Below are 18,282 nucleotides of genomic sequence, written 5' to 3' on the forward strand. Positions count from 1 at the left end.
TCCTGGTTGTCAGGGGGAAGGGTTTTTGCCCAGCCCTCTGCTTGAGTGTGCACTGCCTATTTCCCAACCAGAGACAAACAACTTGAAGCGCATCTAGCGTGTGACAGGGAGGAGGAAGCAGGATGATCTGCCTCTCCATAACCAGACCCAGTGGGTTATTCCTGCACAAGACAGCAATGAATTTAAGTTAAAATGATACCAACCAGATTGAAATGCAATTAAAGGAGTCCCCTTAGGGTTGTGCATCCAATTAGTACCGTACCTTTAATTACACCAGTGCCGTTTCAAACAGACAGGTGCTGAGAGGGCCAGCAGCACAGAGCTGCAGCCTGCCTGGTGACCCATATCCGTGAGGTCCCAGAGGAGCTGCACATGGGTTTGCATCATCAACAGCGGCCTGCTCCTCCCCTGGGAAAGAGCCCCTAGGGTGGCCCAGCCCGGCCTGGGAGCAAGGCAGAGGAGAAACACAGAAACATCTGTCAGCTTTGTAAGAGCAGTTTTCTTCAACAGACCATTGCTGGAAAACAACTGAGATCCAGGTGCTTCTAAAAAGGTGAGGGTTTTTCACACTTTTTTGTACATGGCGTTTCCCTCTTGCAGTGCCAGGATGTACCCTGCCTCCAGCGACCGTGCAAGTTGAAGCGTCGCAGGTGACTTCGATAAGAAAACTCATTAAAGAATTAACAATGCAAACATTAAGAATTGCTAAAAACACCAGAGCACTTCTAGCTGTCCCTCGGCCATCTCTGTGGAGTTACATGAAGTAGAAGAACTCAAAATTCCTCCCCAGCTTTAACCTTGAGCATAATGCCAGCCCCAAAGCAGCCAGCTGTGAGTCTGGAGTGTGGTCCTTGGTCTGGAGCCTTAGCTGGAGTCCCCGTCAAAGTCCCTGCAGTCAGCCTGCTCTGGACAGCAGCAGGCTGTGCAACCGCGCCTTGCTCCCCCAGATTCTTCTTTAAAATCCTCTCAAAGAGAGAAAATAAAGCTCAAGGAGACTCTCCTTTGCCCATTGTACCATGCAGCCTGAGGGCTGGCATATGTCGATAACCCAGGCACCCCGTTTTAACGCAAACTCACATCAACTTGCACCACCTCAAACCCTGGGATAATTCTGAGTGGCGCACGGAAGCAGGTGCTTCATCCACCTTCACGTGCTCCTCCTCAAGTGTTTCTTTAAGTACCTTCAATGTCAGTAAAAACGAGCAAAAAGTCGAGAGCCTAGGCTCAATCAGATTAACAATTACAATCATTCCCATCCATCACTGCAAAGCAGCTGCGGTGCTGCCGAATCCGTTCTGCTCCAGGAACCCGGGGAATCGGACCTGATCGGCCAGACAAGGGCAGCTCCAGGCTTGCCATAAAGAAGAAGAGAGCCATTGCTCAGCCTGACTCCTTTATTCATGTTTTTATGAGCCTCCAGAGCCTCCCCAGGAATTATTAAAGCCACTCTGAGGAGTGCAGATGCACGAAGGGAGCGATTCCTCCTGGGCTGGTGCTGACGCTGTGATAATGCTCTGTGTGAACACACTGGCAGTGAGGCCTCTCCTCTCGCCTGCTTTCTGCAATTCAGCATTTGACCATCCTCATTACAGACCCAGCAAGGGGCTTTTTCCCCTCCCCCAGTCAGCTCTTTGCCACACATCAGCGGATGGCAGCAGAGGCAAAGCTGGGATGTTTGTTACAAACCACCCCAGCTGCCTGTGTGAGGAGCCCTCCTGCTCCTCAGGGTTGGGTTACAAACCGGGACGTGTGAAATCAGGCAGGATTAGGGAACACCGTGCTGTTGCAGCAATGGGGACCTTCACTAGGAGGGTTTGGGCAGTGCACAAGCATGTGCAACCTTTAAAGGTCCCAGAGCTAGGGCTGGGTCCCCAGACACCTGCAGGGGACAGAGATGTTGGAGGAGGAACGGGATGGTTTGCTCCATGCCTACCGCCCTTCCTTTCCTGACAGTGGAGGCAGCAGAGCAGAGGGATGCAGCTTCAGGCCGAGTTCATATTGCCACCACTCTGGAAATCCCATGTGCCGGAACCACATAACTCTGCCAGCCTACAGGAAAATGTCATTACTGGATGAATGTCAGTGACCTGTGAGAGCAAGAAACCTTCACAGCTCCCTTGGAGAGTCTGGATGTTATAAGAGGTCATTTTTCCACTGTGAATAGCCTACACGGGGTGATTTCAGGGCTTGAAATCAGCTCATATATGATGCCAATACAGTGCCCCTGTGAATAATATAGCACCACTTCTCCCATCAAGTGAAATGGGAGAGGCAAGTGTCCCGCCTGGACTGCTAAGTTTCTGTATTACTCACCAGCCTCATCCTGATAAATCAAAGCTGCTGTGTCGTACTTGCCTCCCAGCCCCTTTGGCATTCCTGAGCTCCGGATCAAGCAGGAATTATGGGGTGAGCTGGCTTGGGCTGTGTAAGGGAGCACTCCAGCCTGTGTGGTCATATACAAGTCCTTGAAATCACTTTAGGATGTGGGAAGCTGTTTTCCCATCCACCCAGGCTGTGACATGCAGAGGTGCTCAGCGCCAGTCTAGTGAAAACAGGAGAGTCTGTGCCAGGGCTTTCCCATCCCCTGGGAATGTCGGCCTGTTTGCAGAGTGGGGCAGGAAAAAGGAGCCTGTCCAAAGGACGGCTCAGGTTTGGGGGGGGGGTCCCTGTGGCAGGATGGGGCAGTGTGGGTGCAGGGCTGGGGATGTGCATGGCTGTGGGAGGGCAGAGGAGCTCACAAACCATCCTGCTTCCCTCAGGAGGAGGGATTACAGGAAAACCAGAGCACAAAAATAGGGGTTGTGCTTGCAGCATGGTACCTTTGAGTGACAGACTCTGATAACCCAGGGGGGACGGTGCCTCGCTGTCATCCCCTGCCACGGTTTGGCTCTCTTCCCTGCAGAGGCTGGAGGAGCCAGACCTGCTCCCAGGCCAGAGGGAAACAGCTCCCATGGCTCACGGGTCAGACCACTGTTTCTTCTGGAAGTTTATGGCAATCCTATTTGTGGATTAAAATGCAGCTGCCGAGGCTGCTGGTACAGGATTTACAACACGGCCTAAAAATACTGGAGAGAAGGAAAGCTGAACTCTCCTTTGATGTTCGCAAGTGTAAACTGCAGACCTGAGCTGAACACACTGTAAATAAGGATCATTAATCATCAGCTAAGTGCCGTGCAGTTGCTGTTATTTACTATAAGAACATAAATCATCAGGAGCCGCCATCATGTTAATTTGGATTTAGTATGGATTAGTATGGAAAAAATAATATCCTCGCCTATTTACAGAATACATAACTTCACTTGTAAACACATACAGATGTGCTGTGGCTTTTGTTCCTTAGTTTCCTCCAGCGAGGAAGCGAGTCAGGAAAACGCTCCGGGAGCTCTGCACGTGAGGGACTGCCAACAGCACAGGCCAGGCTGCAGCCCACCAAAATCTGCCTCATGCTGACACAGTAAATCAGCACCGAGGGGGAAAGCAAGACCAGGAGGTCTTGGACCTGTTTCACCACGCCCAGCCCTCCCTCCAGCCCCCAGCACAAGGCACAGTGCTGGCACTTCCCAGCTACCGCATTGCATCCATGGATCCCTACATTAACTCCACAGGTTTCCTTGGTTTTTTATCTGGCTTTCACACTTAAAAAGCACCAGGCATGGGTTTTGTGGGATGCTGGAGCCTGCTGCTCCTCCCTTTGGAAGGAAGGCTAAGCAGGGAAGGAGCATTACATTTTAAATTAAGGGAGCAGTACCCACATATTTCATATTCTCCAGAAATGCCAGCTGTACTCCTCACTGATATATTTTTTCCCCCTGGTTTGACTTTATTCAAGCTAAAAGGTGGGGCTGAGACACTCCTGCACCAGAGCATGGCTGGCAGGGCCCCAACATGACTGTACCTCGGTGTTTTGGGTGTGGAGCTCATGCCAGATTGGCTCCATCCCTCTCCACAGATGGTTTCTAAATGCGGTGGTGACACAGCTTCACTGCCCAGTGAAATCTCAGTGCTTGGGCACAGCATCTCTCTCTGCCCTCAAGCACGAAGGCAAAGTGGGGGGTGTCTACTCTACCCTCAAAATAACTTGAATTTTTTAAAGTGAGGCAGGTTTGTTGTTAAGAAATCACAGCAAATTTCTTCCCAAAGTCAGTCCAGCGCTCACAGCGCTGTTTATCTGCTTTACCCTGGTCGAACTGGAGGTGCTGAGCCCTGACTGAAGGTGTGGAGATCCCTGACCAACCTCATGGAGATCATCAGTGCTGCTTTACCTGGAGGTCAGTCCTGATTAAGAAATAGGCCTTGGTACCTGGGAAACAATTACGGTTTGCATTTTCAAAATGTAACTGGAAGGGAAATAAAAAGGATTTGATTTTTGGGGTGGCCCAAAGATTCCCCTTAGGCTTGAAGCCGCAACGATACATTTGAAAAGCAGTCACAGGTAAAAAGAACAAAAGCAATGTTGCACCTGCACTGTGACTCCACCAGGTCGAAAAATGCAATTAATTGCCTTTAATAGTCTCTGTCATTTTTAACCTGGGTTTTGTGTGCGCCAGATGAACAGACATCAAACCAGGGCGAATCTCTCCAAGAGTTGAGAGGTTTGCTTAAATTAAAACTGGGTTAATTTTAATAACTCTGGCACAATAGGGATAGTGTAATGAGATTAATTAGAGAGGGTCTAATAAGAGGGTTCCAGCCACAGCAGTACAAAACCTGCACCCCGGTTCATCAGCAGGTTTCCTTGGACTTGTCTCCCACCCAGCTCAAGGGCAATCCAACATCTCAAAGCCGCTGCAGAGCCTTGAGTGTGTTTTCCCGAGCATCCAGGCTCGCCTCGCACCAACCATATGTCCGTCTCTGTCTGCTAGCAGATTGCACCAAATATTTTCCTTCTTTATGGTGGCTGAGCAAACAAACACCATCTGTGGGGCTCGCCGAGGGAAATCCTGGCCCCCTCGGTGCCAGCGGGAAGGCAGCCACACGTGTCCATGGGGCTGACACTTCTGACATCAATAGCCCGAGACAAGAACTTCCCTCTGCTCCCCATCTCTGCCCATCCGTCCAGTTGAGTCAGGACCTGGCATTTTGCAGATTTAAATTCAGCTTTTATCGAAGAAAGGCTGGGTCCCATCAAAGCAAACCGCCTGGCCTGACCCAGGTTAGGGGGACTGCCTTGGGGTGGTGGTAGGTGGAGGAGGACAAGAAGGCTGTTTTTCGGGTGGCTCCGTCTTGGATGTATCCACCCTGCTGAAATCCAGCCATGCTGAAATCCCTCACATCCCAGGACTGATGGGGATTTTTGGTCTTGCTTGACCTGCTTAGAGCCGGAGTTCTTGGAGGGCAGCTGATGTGGGACGCAAATTATTCCCTGTTCAAACTTTTTTCCTTTGGAAGTTAAAACTCTGGGGGGTTCCACTTGGTAGGGAGGGTCTATGCCATTTATCCGTGCACTCCAGCACTGGAGCAGGGGAACATCAGCAGTTAGTGCAGCAAAGGTGTGAATGTGGTCCCCGGCTGGGCACAGGCTTTTCTCATGCTTTGCTGTTCTGTGCTACTTGTCCTTCTGCAGGAAATCCCTTTTCTGGTCAGATCAGAAGGGTAATTTAAAATTTGTAAAATCCCCCACAGTTCTGACCCATGTGGGCATTGACAGAGCTCTCCTGCCAGGTGATGGGCAGGTGGAAATTACCTGTCACCTCTTTTACTTTTCCGCTTGTGCTTCTGCAGTGCTGGGCCCAGAGCTTGTGCTCTGACCAAATCTTTTGTACAAGTGCCCTTTGGATTTAGCAATTCGCACGGTGAAAGCAGAACCAATGAACCACGGGCTTCTCTGCTGCTGCCTTTAATTAAAAATGCCATGTCTAACACCAGCAGATGTTCCTGCTATCGAGACTCGAGGAATAATTTAATGCTGCGTAACGCAATGCTGACTGTGCTGCTTAGTCTGAAAGTGTAAGAGACTTTATTATTATTATTATTATTTCCTTTCAGGGATCAAATCCCTCAGTGTTTGAAATCTTAAAACTCGGTTGTCCAACAGCCCTAATCAATTACTGCACTGAACGATCTCAGCAGCCCCGTGCCTGTCAAACCAGCGCCGCAGCCCACGATGCCTCTGTGACCAGGGTGAGCTCACAGGGCTTTGGGTGAGGAGCAAAATTGGCCCCAGAGGGACAGCCTGAGGAGCAAACTAAGCCTGTTAAAGCCTGTGATTCAGACGTTCGGGGAGAGAGGGAATTCAAAGATGAGGCTGTGCCTCCTCCAGTTCTTTTCTGCAGTCTTCTCATGAAGAGGATCCATCCTGTCGCTTGCCGTGGGTGCTCAGCACGTCGAGCACCCTCTCCTGGCAGGGTGCAGAGTCGGGTGGATGAGAGCAGAGGGATCCCCTCTTCACAAAGCTTTGCTCTTTTAACCCCTAACAATAATACTCAATGGAACTGCTTCCCTCTGCACACGATGGATATCGTAAGAATTGTATATTTGTTGAGAAACAGCCGGGGAACTTCACCAAATTAATAAAGTATCAGGTAAGGGTGTATTTCCATAAAAAGGTCCTTACCAGAGGGGCAATGCTTTGAAATGTAGGACGAGGCAGGCAAGGATTTTTTACCTTCGTCATCAGCCAGGGAGCCGAGCCATCCTTCAGCACAGGTTTGGCTCCAGAGCTGAGGATTGTTTGGAAATCCCATTTCAGGATGAGCATTGCCTCAGCGGGGTACGGAGCCGCTGATTCATGCACGCACCAAACGCCGCTGCCTCACTACATCACACCACTGCTGAAACCCTTTTACTGGCTTTCTGTCATGCAACAAATTTATTTTAAAGTGTGTGGGCCTTATACTGCCTGGAATAGCTTCGCTTGTACTTTAAATACTGCATAAACCAAATTTAGAGATATATTTCTTGCTTCCCTCTGTTCCCCCCATCATTTTTTTTTTGCTTCTGACTGTCCAATTGGTTGCAGTAATTCACTGCTGAAGAAGACGTTTCTTAGATTTCCAAGAGCGCCAGCTCCTTAACCTTTATAAAATTAGGGAGAATGAATCATTCGTGACTTTTACATCCTTCTTGAACGCAAGTATTTGTTAGATGCAGGCTGCCCAGGGCAGTGCTTTGCCTCAGTTTAACTTAGTTGTAAATGTTTGTAAATTCCCACACAATGTCTCAGCACAATGGAAACTATTGCATCTGTGGATTTATTGAGAGAGACACTAAACATATTTCAGCTGGAGGAAAGGAAGAGGAGGCACTTATCTGGTTTACTGGGCTATACAGTATATATCGGCATCTCATAATTTGTGAACATAAATGCCAGGTTGACTCAAGAGATCTATGGATCAAATGTTGCTTGTAACCTGCTCCGAATGCTTCAAATTGTGTTAAAGTTTCATCTCAGCAGTGAGGCCTTTTGCCATCTTTCAGGATCCCTGGTAGACTGGGAGATGCTGGCAGCTGGGTTTTTGGAGCACAAATAACAGGGAGTAGGATGTTAAGGCTACACCTGGCAACTCTTCAGGGAAAAAATGACAGGCTTAGCTTATTTTGTGAGTTTATCCTGGTTTTGGCGTCATGACGGAGCAGATCCCTGTCCCAGCTCCATCCCTTGCTGTCATCCCCTTCCTGCCCCTAGCTGTGTTGGGGCTGGGGAATACACCCACAAATAAATCTATTAAATAAAGATGATCAGAGATACTTAAAACCGATAAAAAGGCTCGAAAGGAAGGTTTGAATCATTCCTTAAGATCTATTGAATATGCAACACCGCGGTCCTTAAAAGGCCGAAGCCTGCAAGGGTATGGGGTGCTGCTGGCAGGCCTTGTGCCAAGCAAGCACCCTCGGCCCGCGAGCACCCACCCCGCACAAAGCGTCCCTCACAAGGTGCGCTTTGTGACACGAAGCGCGTTTCATCGCCCTTCCACGCTCGCCTCCGCGGCTGCTGTTCTTCCCTGGCGGCTCCGCGCCGCCGGGGCTGCAGGGCTGTCGGCAGAGGGGACACCGCGCCGTGTCGTTATCGCAGCGGGGCTCCCCTGAGCACCAGGAAACAACGGTCCATTACCGAGACACGGCCACACTTTTCACAGCTGGATCCCAGCGCGCTGCTGCAGCTCCTGCGCTGCCGATGGCAGCAAAGAGCCCGGCTCTCCAGGCCGAGGAAATGAGGCGAGTGAGGATCGGCGTGCTGCTATCCATCCATCCATCCATCCATCCATCCATCCATCCATCCATCCATCCCACTCTGCCCCTGGCTCTGTGAGGACAGTGTCACCTGCAAAGGCTGCTGCTTGACCTTCCAGCCCCTCCATGGATTCCCCTCTCACGGATAGGGATTGGGAGCTACCACGAATGCAGAGAGCTCGATGCTGCTTCACACCCTGTGATGTGTCAGCTTTGCCCCAGACGACAGCAGCAAATGTTCTCAGATCCAAAGTGCTGAGAGATTTCACAATTCCACATCCTGCGTGCAGCTCACTTCCCTGCACCTCTAGCTCATAATAATAAAAGAGATAAATATTTAGCCTTCCCTAAATTAAAAAGAAAAATAATTAAATTCAAATTTTAGACCATCCCCGGCGTTCAGCAGCCACGGAGGGAACAAGGCATGGAACCAGAGGAGTGTGACACTTGAAACTGGAGAAACTCCCTCTTGGAAGACATTAATAACTTATTAAGAAATACTTTCAGCCCTGATTTAACACCCATTTAAGCAGAACTCCTTCTGTCTAGATAAGGTAAGGCTGGGACACCCCTCTGATGGCTGTTTTCTACGACTGTCACAAACCAAATTTTGCAGCTCCATGCCGCCATGTCCTTTTATGATGAAGTTCCCTCAAAGAATAACTCGCTCGCTTTAATCATGTTTTCTCCGAGATTTATGGCTTGATGCTTATTCACTGGCGGAGCTTCTCCACGTGAAATGTCAGTAAGCCTGTTATAAATTGCTCCTGGCATTCCTCCTCTATCTTTTACTTGGCCAGGAGTATTTCTACCTGAAAGTGATAAATTCCTGCTATAACTGCTTTATGTGCTCCAGTAATTATGCTGTAGAGGGATGGCGGGGGCTGCGTCTCTGTGCAGGTACTGCCTAAAAAAGCATCAACCTGCAACAGTGGGAGATTGGGCTGTGGCCTGGGGTGCTGCAGGACACACGGGCTGAGGGAAAAACCACCCTGGAAACCTGAAATAACGGTGAACTGGTGAGGTATCTCTGCCAGAGGAAGCTGAGGAATGGATTGGAGAGAGAGAAGAAACGTTTAAAGCGGAAAGGCATCGGCATGGGGCAGGTGCTGAGTGCCAGGCATGAGGGGTGGGTGCCCTCAACACCACAATGCTGTGCCCACCCACCTTTGTCAGGCCCCCTTTGAGTAGGGGATATTTCTGCTGTGTTAGACATGTTTGTTATAGATACACAAACACAGGAGCATCAACTTGGGGTATGTGATCAGTTTGGATGCCGTCGTGGTATCTAGGTGGGCTAAGCCAACAACATGAGGTTCAGAAAGGCCGAGTGGGTTCTGTGCTTTGGCCACAATAACCCCCTGCAGCTCCAGGCTGAGGCAGAGGGGCTGGAAAGCTGGGAATGGCCCTGGGGGTGCCAGTGGCTGAACATGAGCCCAGGTAGGCAACAAGGCCGATGGCACCTGGCCTGTAGCAGGAACAGCGTGGCCACAGGACCACGGAAAGTGATTTTCCCCTGGAGCTGGGCACTGGTGAGGCCACACCTCAAATGCTGTGTCCAGTTCTGGGCACTTCAGGGCAAGATGGATGTTGAGGGGCTGCAGCAGGTCAAAAGAAGGGCAGCGGAGCTGGGGAAGGGGCTGGAGAAAAGGAGGCTCGGGGGGATCTTCTGGCTCTGCACAGCTCCCTGAGAGGAGGGGCAGTGAGCGGGGTCGGGCTCTGCTCCGGGGAACAAGGGATGGGACAAGAGCAAATGGCTTCAAGCTGCTCGAACACCTATCGTCATTTGCCCCTAAAGTTCGGAAGTTGAGACGCTCTGGGCTCTGCAACAGAGACTTGTGCGGACCCTTTTCTCCTACTACCTTCAAGTTCAGAACTGCCTGGGTCCTGTACCAAACTCGCGCAGTTTGATACTCGTACGCAACAAAAAACCCTTTTTTTTTTTTCCCTCAAGACTGTCAAGCCATTCTTTCAGACCCAGTCGTTCCTGAAGACATTAACAGGCTATTTTCCATATAATTACTGGAGACTCCCGCCATCGAATCGCAGGTGAAGACATTAGCACCCACTTTTGCTGCCACACCCCAAGCGCCGTCCCGAACGCCGCGCCGCCCGCCATTGCCCCAGCCCGCCCCTCACGGGCGGCCCCGCCCCGCTCCCGGAGCGCGGGAAACGCTGAGGGCGGGGAGCGCGCGCGCGCGGCGCCCGCGCCTGCGCAGTGGCGGCGGGCGGGGGATTCGGAGCGGCGGCGGGAAGCGCTGGAGGAGCCGCCGTGAGGGACGCGATGAGGGAAGCGCTGCGCGGGCGCTCGGGCAACCAGCCGGCCCCGGGCAGCCCCCTCTGTCCCGCCGCCTCCTCCATGGCGCCGCCCGGGCACCCCTGGTCCCACACCCGCGCCGCGCTGGGGCGGCTGGAGAGGGCGCTGAGCTGTTCCCGCTGGTAATGAATGTCCCCCATCTTCTTTTCCTCCCCCCCCCCCCCCCCCTTCCCCGCTCCGTTTTCCTCCGCGGCCCCTGCCGTGTGGCCGTGCGTGTTAAAAGTGCCGTGTTTATCCTTGCTCTGCCCACAGCGCCGGCGTCCTGCGGGAGCCCGTGTCCCTGGGGCAGTGCGAGCACGTCTTCTGCCTGTAAGTACCGGGGCTCGCCCGCCCGCCGCCGTGCTGTGGGGAAAGGACAGGGACGTGGGCACGGCCGGTCCCTCCGGGGCGCTGAGGGGGAGAGGAAAGCGGGAGCTGCCGTTCCCCTGTGGGTCTCATGCAGGAGGGCTGGTTTAGGCTTCCGGATGCTGGCCTGGTGTGAAAGGGAACTTGCAGTCTGATGGAGGGCATTGTCCGCTTGTAGTGCGGTAGAATTCCAAAACAACTTGCAGCTGTCATCATCCTTAACTCTTTTCTCCTCACGTAAAGAAAAAAGAGCAGCTTGGGAAGGTGTTTTCTGTTTCCAGGAAGGGGGGGTTTCCTCTGCCCCAGAGGGTTGGGTTGTGCTTGTAGCTGGTTTGGCCTTCTACCAAGACTTTGCTTCTTCAGGTCTGCCCCTGTGGCTGTTCCTGTTCCCACGCATCCAAACACGTTGGCATAGGCAGCCTCACCTCTGCTCAGAGTTGGTAAAATAATCCGAGTGCTTCAAAAAACTGACTTAAATTAGAAACACTCTGCCCGCAAGGCACTTCTGAGATGGTGACGGTCACGTCACCTGTTACAGGACAGCTCACTGCACTGTCAATACGGGCAGAGGCTGAAATGTTTGTGCCCCAGAACCGCCTTTGGGTGAGGTGGTGGAACCTTTTGCCCCCGTGTGTGTGTCTGCTTCATCTATAGTAGTGACAATGTCAGTAAAAGCTGAGAAAACTCCTTCCCTCCCTCCCTCATGGATGTCTGTTACACTCCCTATCTTCAGCTGCACTTTTCTAAGAGGAGTTTACAGTTTTGGAGGCCTGAAAGGTTAAATACCAGTAGAATATTTACTGGCTTTTCAAGGAGTAATTGATTATGGGACAGATGCCCTCAGCATCTTTTCCCCCCAGTGTGCATGTACTAAAAGATGCACAGATGATTTATTTCTCTCCAGACACGTGTTCTTTCCCAGCGGTGGCCGTGAATTGCTGGAGAAGATTCTTGAAGCGGGACCTTTTACAAGAACACGTAGGGACAGGATAGTGGGAATGGCTTCACGCTGAAAGAGAGCAAGTTTACTTTGGATATTGGGAAGAAATTCTTCCCTGTGAGAGGGAGTGAGGCCCTGGCACAGGTTGCCCAGAGAAGCTGTGGCTGCCCCTGGATCCCTGGAAGTGTCCAAGGCCCGGTTGGACGGGGCTTGGAGCAGCCTGGGATAGTGGAAGGTGTCCCTGGCCATGGGAGTTGGAATGAGATGGGCTTTAAGGTCTCCCAGACAGAACCATTCCATGATTCTGCTGTTTGAAGGAATTCCTTAAATTATTTATTTCACTTATACAACCTATCTACAGATTATTTTGTAAAATAGCTCCCAGAAACGTGTAAATTTTTTTAATAAATATGAACATGTGGCTTAATAAATGTAACTGTTTAGCTGTTGGGCATCTAAGGCCCTGTGATTTTATTTTGGATGACCCGTGTATATTCTAGGTGTTGGATTTAGATCTCTTACTGTTGAAGGTTTGTGGGGTTTTTAAAGAAGAATTTTCGAAACATCCAGAGGACAATGCAGTTTGTATTGATGAGGCTGGAAAGAATGGGTAACACGAGTCTAAAGCACTCATTAGCAGCTATTTCTTGCTCCAGGAAAAGGAGTTTATTTGCTGTTATCTGAGTTATTGTTGTGCCTGATCTTTTCTCTCTTGTATACCTGACCTTTTAGCAGCTATTTCATCTGTCCTTTGATGACTGAGTCTTGGACAGTGGCTATTTTTTAAAATAAACTTGAGGAAATTCAGATTAATTTCTTTGGAAGGAAATTAGGTATTTTCAACAACATTTGCAGTTACCGTGAGCTGTTCTCAAAACTAAATTACGTAAAATCGCAATTTACTTGCCACACCTTTGTAATCTCTCCAGCAAGTCCAGCTATAAGATTTTAGGCTGATTTGGGGAGTGTAGAATTACTGAATAAATCTACTCCCCCACCTATCCCACCATGACCATCTGACACCAATGCTGTGAAAAGGAGCAGCCATAAAAGTACTCTGGGCACCTCGAGATCCTCATGGGACTTCTTACAGAGAAACGTTCACACAGGTGAAGCTTCTTCACAGCATCAAGCAAGTTTTGACTAGGAAAAAGTGGAAATTGTAGTTTGCTATGGGTTGGCTTTCTGGCGCTTGTTTGAAAATGGAAGGGTGCGGAGTAGCAGATGTAAAAACGTGTAGTTTTAACTGTTGAGCCTCTTAAGTTACTCGGAGTCAAACAGCAGTGGAGCTTTTGAAAATTCGGGGCAGCTTGTGAGGCACTGCGTTTTTCACGGCTGTCCTGCCCAGGCTCTGGAGGTGGGTTGCCTAATTTCGTTCAGCTTGTCACTTGCCACGATAAATGCGTCCTGTCCTGTTTGTGACCCGCTCCTGTGGGCCTTGCAGGCGGTTTGTCAGTGCTGGAACGAGAGATTGTCGCGGCTGCAGGAGAGAACTCCCCCTGGCTGATGGGTTTTCCCTTTGCCTTCCAGGTGCTGCGTGGGTGACTGTGTTGGCGCCGAGTGCCCCGTGTGCCGCGTGCCAGCCTGGGTGCAGGACGTGCAGATCAACCGGCAGCTGGAGAACATGATCCAGCTCTGCAGCAAGCTGCGGCAGCTCCTGGGCGCCTCCGGTGAGACTCACCCTGGTGGCTGCAGGGGCCAGGCCACCCCCTTTCATCTTGACAGGGAGCGAGCAGCGCAGCCCTGCTTAAAATTCCGAGAGGCTGTTCCAAATCACGTTTGGAAAATTTGATTCGAAGAGAACTGTCTGTATGGATTGCTCGTTCTTTGAATCTGTTTCACTGAGAAATCCGCGTGAGCGGGTTAGTCCATAATTCATTAGAATCCGTCTTCCAAAATTAGATGAAAGTGGGAGAGATGGCTGAGTCTCGTGGCACAAAGCAGGGGCACAGGTTGTCGTATCTTGTGGGAGCCCCAGTGTGTAATGTTCTGCATTGTATTAGGGGGCCCCTGTTACAGAATTAAGGGATATCTTCTCCTGCCTCTGTGTTTCTGTGCACTGAGTTGTGCCTGCTGTCCCGGTAATTTTCAGTTCAGGGTTTTTACACATGGGAGAAATTATCCGTGATCCTTGCCTAAAAAGGGGAAGGAAGCAAGTCTTAACTCATTTATTTTCTGGTGCCTAACAATCAGCTAGTCTGCTGCAGTGACGTTTTGTCATCGCTGACTGTGCTAGAAGATTGCAGAGAACGTACTCTGGGGATTCATCTCTATCAAATTTTAGGTTGTTTGTCAAAGTAGGAAAAACTGTAGTGAAGTAAGCGTAGGTGATTGTGTGTTTCTTCTGCAAGCTCAGAGAGGAGCATTTATGTAATACTGAGTTTTAGAAAACATTCATTTAGTTGTCAGGTACAGAATAGGTAATTCTTCCTTCACCGTTGCTTCCTAATATGTTTGTCTAAGTTAAAGATTCTTTTTCTATGTCTAATCCCATCAGCACCTTCATTCATTTATGGAATAGCTCGTTATTGACCCCAAAATGGATTTCAAGTGATGAGGCTGCAAGCTCGTGTCCAAGTGTAAAGGAATACATTTTATATAGGTATAAAATCCTATGATGATTAAATCTTCTGGAGCATAGAAAACATATGATGGCTTAAATAGGATTTCAGGGAAACGTTTTAAGTGATGAAGGCTTTTAAAAGCGCACTGGGAAGAGAATCATTCTGAGAGGAGCTATTTTTGATGCTATAAATAAAGCATTTAAAATACACCATGGTAGCACTATTGATACTGTTTAGATGTTTTGGAGAACTCTTCGAGATGGGTTAGCTCTTAAAAATTGGTCTGATGTTTAACTGTACTAAAAATTGAATAGTACATTTAATCCCCCAGTTCTTCTAAAATAAAGTCTGCATGGTGTGGCTAGGCCACAGAACTAAATGAGGTTCTTTTTATCATCTCTTGTTCTGACTTAAAAGCAGACACGAGACAGAAGTTTACAAGAGCGTTTTATATGAAATGATTTGGGAGATGCCTTTGTGTCACTTGTAATCTTTGCAGTGTGCTAAGGATTAGCACAGTGGCCTTTTGGATGTGTGATACTGAGGTCAGGAGAAAATCCTCCTGAGCTGGTAATGCTTCACTCTCAGGAATGGCTTCAGTTCATAAATAAACGAGCACACCTCTAAGAACAACCAGCTGTGTGTTGGCAAAAAAAAAAATATATATACGTGGTTGAAAAATCACAGGATATTGTAGCTTTAGTGATTTTGAGAGCAGATTCTTCAGGATGTTTTGTCCCTCATCTCAGGCAAATCCCTCACCTCCCACAGATGTATGGATACATTAAGTTCTGCCTTGAACTTAACGTATCCAAAGTGAAATATGTTTGAGGTTGGAGAATCATGGGTTTTCTTCTCTTGTTAAGGACTCGCTTTCATGTTCTTCCAGTGCTGTACTTCTGTCAACAGTATTTTCTTCTCTTTTGTGTTAGAAGGTCAGAAATTGTACTTTATGTTCCAGTAAAGGAAATAGACCGAAAAATCAATCTCTCAGTGCAGGAAAGGAAGAGAAGCAGTTGAAAAAAATAATATTTCAATATATTTGTTTTATTTCTCTTTTGCATATTTGCCTTGTTTTGAGACGGTTGTGGCTTCACTTAAATCTTGTTGGAGATCCTTGTTGACACTGAAATTTTTAAGTGCATCCTGCTTGTAATGTTTTTAGTCTCTGACAGAGCTAGTGCATGCAGTAAGCTGTGTGTTCTTCTTTTCAAAAACCCCGTGGAACTGCTGTGACTGAAAAGGATAGGGTTAAGCTCACACTGAATATTTCAAATACAAAAATCCCCGTACCCTCAGGTTCCACAGTAGACATGAGAGGGATCTCACTTTGTATTCCATTGGGATAAAAATAGCTTCTGCCAAACAGCATGTGCATTGTAAGAAGCAGCAGCAAATAATTCAGGAAAGACTGCACAAAGCAGCTAATACTTGCCTTTTAAATTCGAGGGAAACACAGCAAATGGCACTCCTGGGGTGACTGAAGATGAATTGACAAACAACCAACCTGAAATTGGCTGGAAAATGCAAATTATAGGTGGGAAGTGCTGAGCCTCCAAATTAATTCACTTGTTAGAGGATTTATATGCTTAGGTGAGAAGTGCCTGACCTTTTGGCTGCCCTGTGCTGTACCTTCCTAAGGGTAAAGGGAGGCTGGCCAGCAGGCACCACAGATAGGATGTCTGCAGCTCAAACTCTTCAGCTCTAATGTGGCAGTGTCCAAAACATCCTGGGAACTGACACTGGTGGGATGATGGACTTCACAGGCAGGTAATTCCTGAGGACTTGAGTCATGGGCACAGTGTGCATAAAACACTGGATTTGTTGATTTACAGTGATGATTTTGAAAGAGAAGTTCTAAACACTTAGGCTTTTCTGTGTAATGTTCTTTAAAAAAGAAGAGATTGTTGTAAATTTTCAGAACCATCACCAACCACTTAGAGCTGATTTTACCTTATTCTGTGTAGCAGTCTGCTTCACTCTTCCACATCAAACAGATCAAACAGCCTTCCTCCCCCTCTTCTCATGCAGATCTTACACCTTGCAGGTGTTGGTCGAAGCTTCCTAAGCTCATGCTGGTGGACAAGCCAGCAAGATCAACTTTCAATCAACCTTTACAGTGTTGTTTCACATTTACTGGATGTGGAACTCCTGTGGTAACAGATTACATTGCATTTCAGGGATGCTGTGACATTTTTCATAATGTCTAAAGGTGGGGTTTTGAATAGCTGGAATTTCTCCCTTTTCTCCCTCGCTGTTGAATACTTAACTTGCAAAATAATCATTCTTCACTGAAGGCACTGATGTTGCACAGATGGTACCAAAGCTCTTCCCTTTGATTTTTAATAAGGGACTAGTTTGTCAAAGAGATTTCTCAACTTCTGTTCTGAAACCCGTAATAGAGAATAATTTGAAAGGCACACAATGTGCATCATTATATTCCTTTGATGCAGATTAATGATAGCTAAACCACATTTTCTAATTGCTCCTTTTTTTTTTTTCCCCTGCACTAGCCTGCTATTGCAGCATAGCAGAACTTGTAGATGGAGCTCTAGTTGTAAGGCACTGACTATCTGCTGGTATTTTTTTTTTATACTCTCAACCCTTTTAGCACTTAAGAAATCAAATTCTGTTAAATGTCAGCATTGAGAAACTTGGGCTTATTATGTGCAAATAACTGTAATTTAGAAACAATTCAGTTACTACATTGTGTAGCTGAATGTTATGTTTAATAGGTAATGGAGACGATATTTACTGCATTTATTATGGGCTGATTCTAATAGGATGTGTTATTTTGGATGCTCCTTATGCCATTGCAGATGCTTAAAATCTAGGATTAGTAAGGCACGCTCTACTGATTTACCTGGTCTAAATGCCTCTCTGAAAATTTTTGGGAGGACAGTTACTTATTAAAAAGATAATTAAATCAAAACCATAATAGTAATTTTTTTCAATCCTGTTGAGATCCAAGCTCTGGCTTCAAACTCTGAGACAGGAGTGAATTCATTGGGATTGATTTTTATCGTGGGCAATTTTCTCTGAAGGTACTTTAACTGAATGAACTTAGCCACCAGATAATACCTTCTTTATATAAATTAACATTTACTTATTAAATCATAAGAACTTCCTTTCAGCTTCTTGGCGCTGGATCTCCCCTCTTTCTTTCTCTCTCTCTCTCTCACAGCTCTGGGTCCATCAAAGGATTGGACTTTCAGGGAAGGTAGATTGGCCATTTGTCCAAGTTGCTGTACACTTTGGAAATGGAGGAAGGGATAGCAGAGTCTAAGAAAAAACCACAAGATGCAGTTTCCTCCCCTGGGTGTGCAGGGCTGGCCTCTGGATGGGGTGGGTGTCTTTGTCAGGATTGTCGGTGTCTTTGAATCGCGTCCCCCGAGTGCCTCCCTGATCTAGAACATAACTCTTACGCCTCAAGTCGTTGCAGGTGAGGAAAAGCACTCCTGGGAACCTATTTATTTGGCGTGTTATAATTTCAGCAGGTTTTTAATAACCTGACTGCTAAGTCCCTGCTGAGCAACCAGTAATGAACAGATCAGTTCAGGAAGCCTGGTGGTGGGTTATTTCACAGGCTTTCCAGCTGCCAGCAGTGCTACACGCAGTGTAAATGCTTCATTGTGTTCTGCCGCTTTAGATCATACTTCTGAAGGGCAGTGCCTTTGATTGAATTTGTCACTTGGACTTGAAAGCCTTGCTGTGCTGTACACATCAAAAAGAATCCTGGCCATCGTAAAATTGTCGCACAAATTACTTCTGCAAGCCGATTTGATTCTTTCTCTTTACTTGGGGATGACTGATAGTTTTAGCAAGGTAAATATTTTACAAGGAGATCTGCTAGTTTGTGTAAACACTGAAGGCGAGATGAGTAAATAGTAACTTGTGTTTTATATTTTGCATCTGTTTGCAATCAAGCTCTTCCTTTTTTTAGATGT

General features: G+C 48.0%; 1 protein-coding gene across 1 annotated transcript in view; it reads left to right on the forward strand.

The window, feature by feature from the left end:
- Nucleotides 1-10,251: 10,251 nt before the first annotated feature.
- The window catches only part of BARD1 (BRCA1 associated RING domain 1), a 38,826-nt gene continuing 30,795 nt past the window's right edge, over nt 10,252-18,282 (forward strand). The window contains exons 1-3 of the mRNA XM_066189435.1: nt 10,252-10,608; nt 10,739-10,795; nt 13,302-13,441. Coding sequence (XP_066045532.1) covers nt 10,454-10,608; nt 10,739-10,795; nt 13,302-13,441 — 352 coding nt within the window. The 5' untranslated portion in view covers nt 10,252-10,453. The remainder of the gene's footprint in view (nt 10,609-10,738; nt 10,796-13,301; nt 13,442-18,282) is intronic.

The sequence above is a fragment of the Chamaea fasciata genome, unplaced genomic scaffold, assembly GCF_029207755.1.
Source record: "Chamaea fasciata isolate MVZ Bird 193981 ecotype frontalis unplaced genomic scaffold, bChaFas1.0.hap1 SCAF_8, whole genome shotgun sequence".
Taxonomy (NCBI): Eukaryota; Metazoa; Chordata; class Aves; order Passeriformes; family Sylviidae; genus Chamaea; species Chamaea fasciata.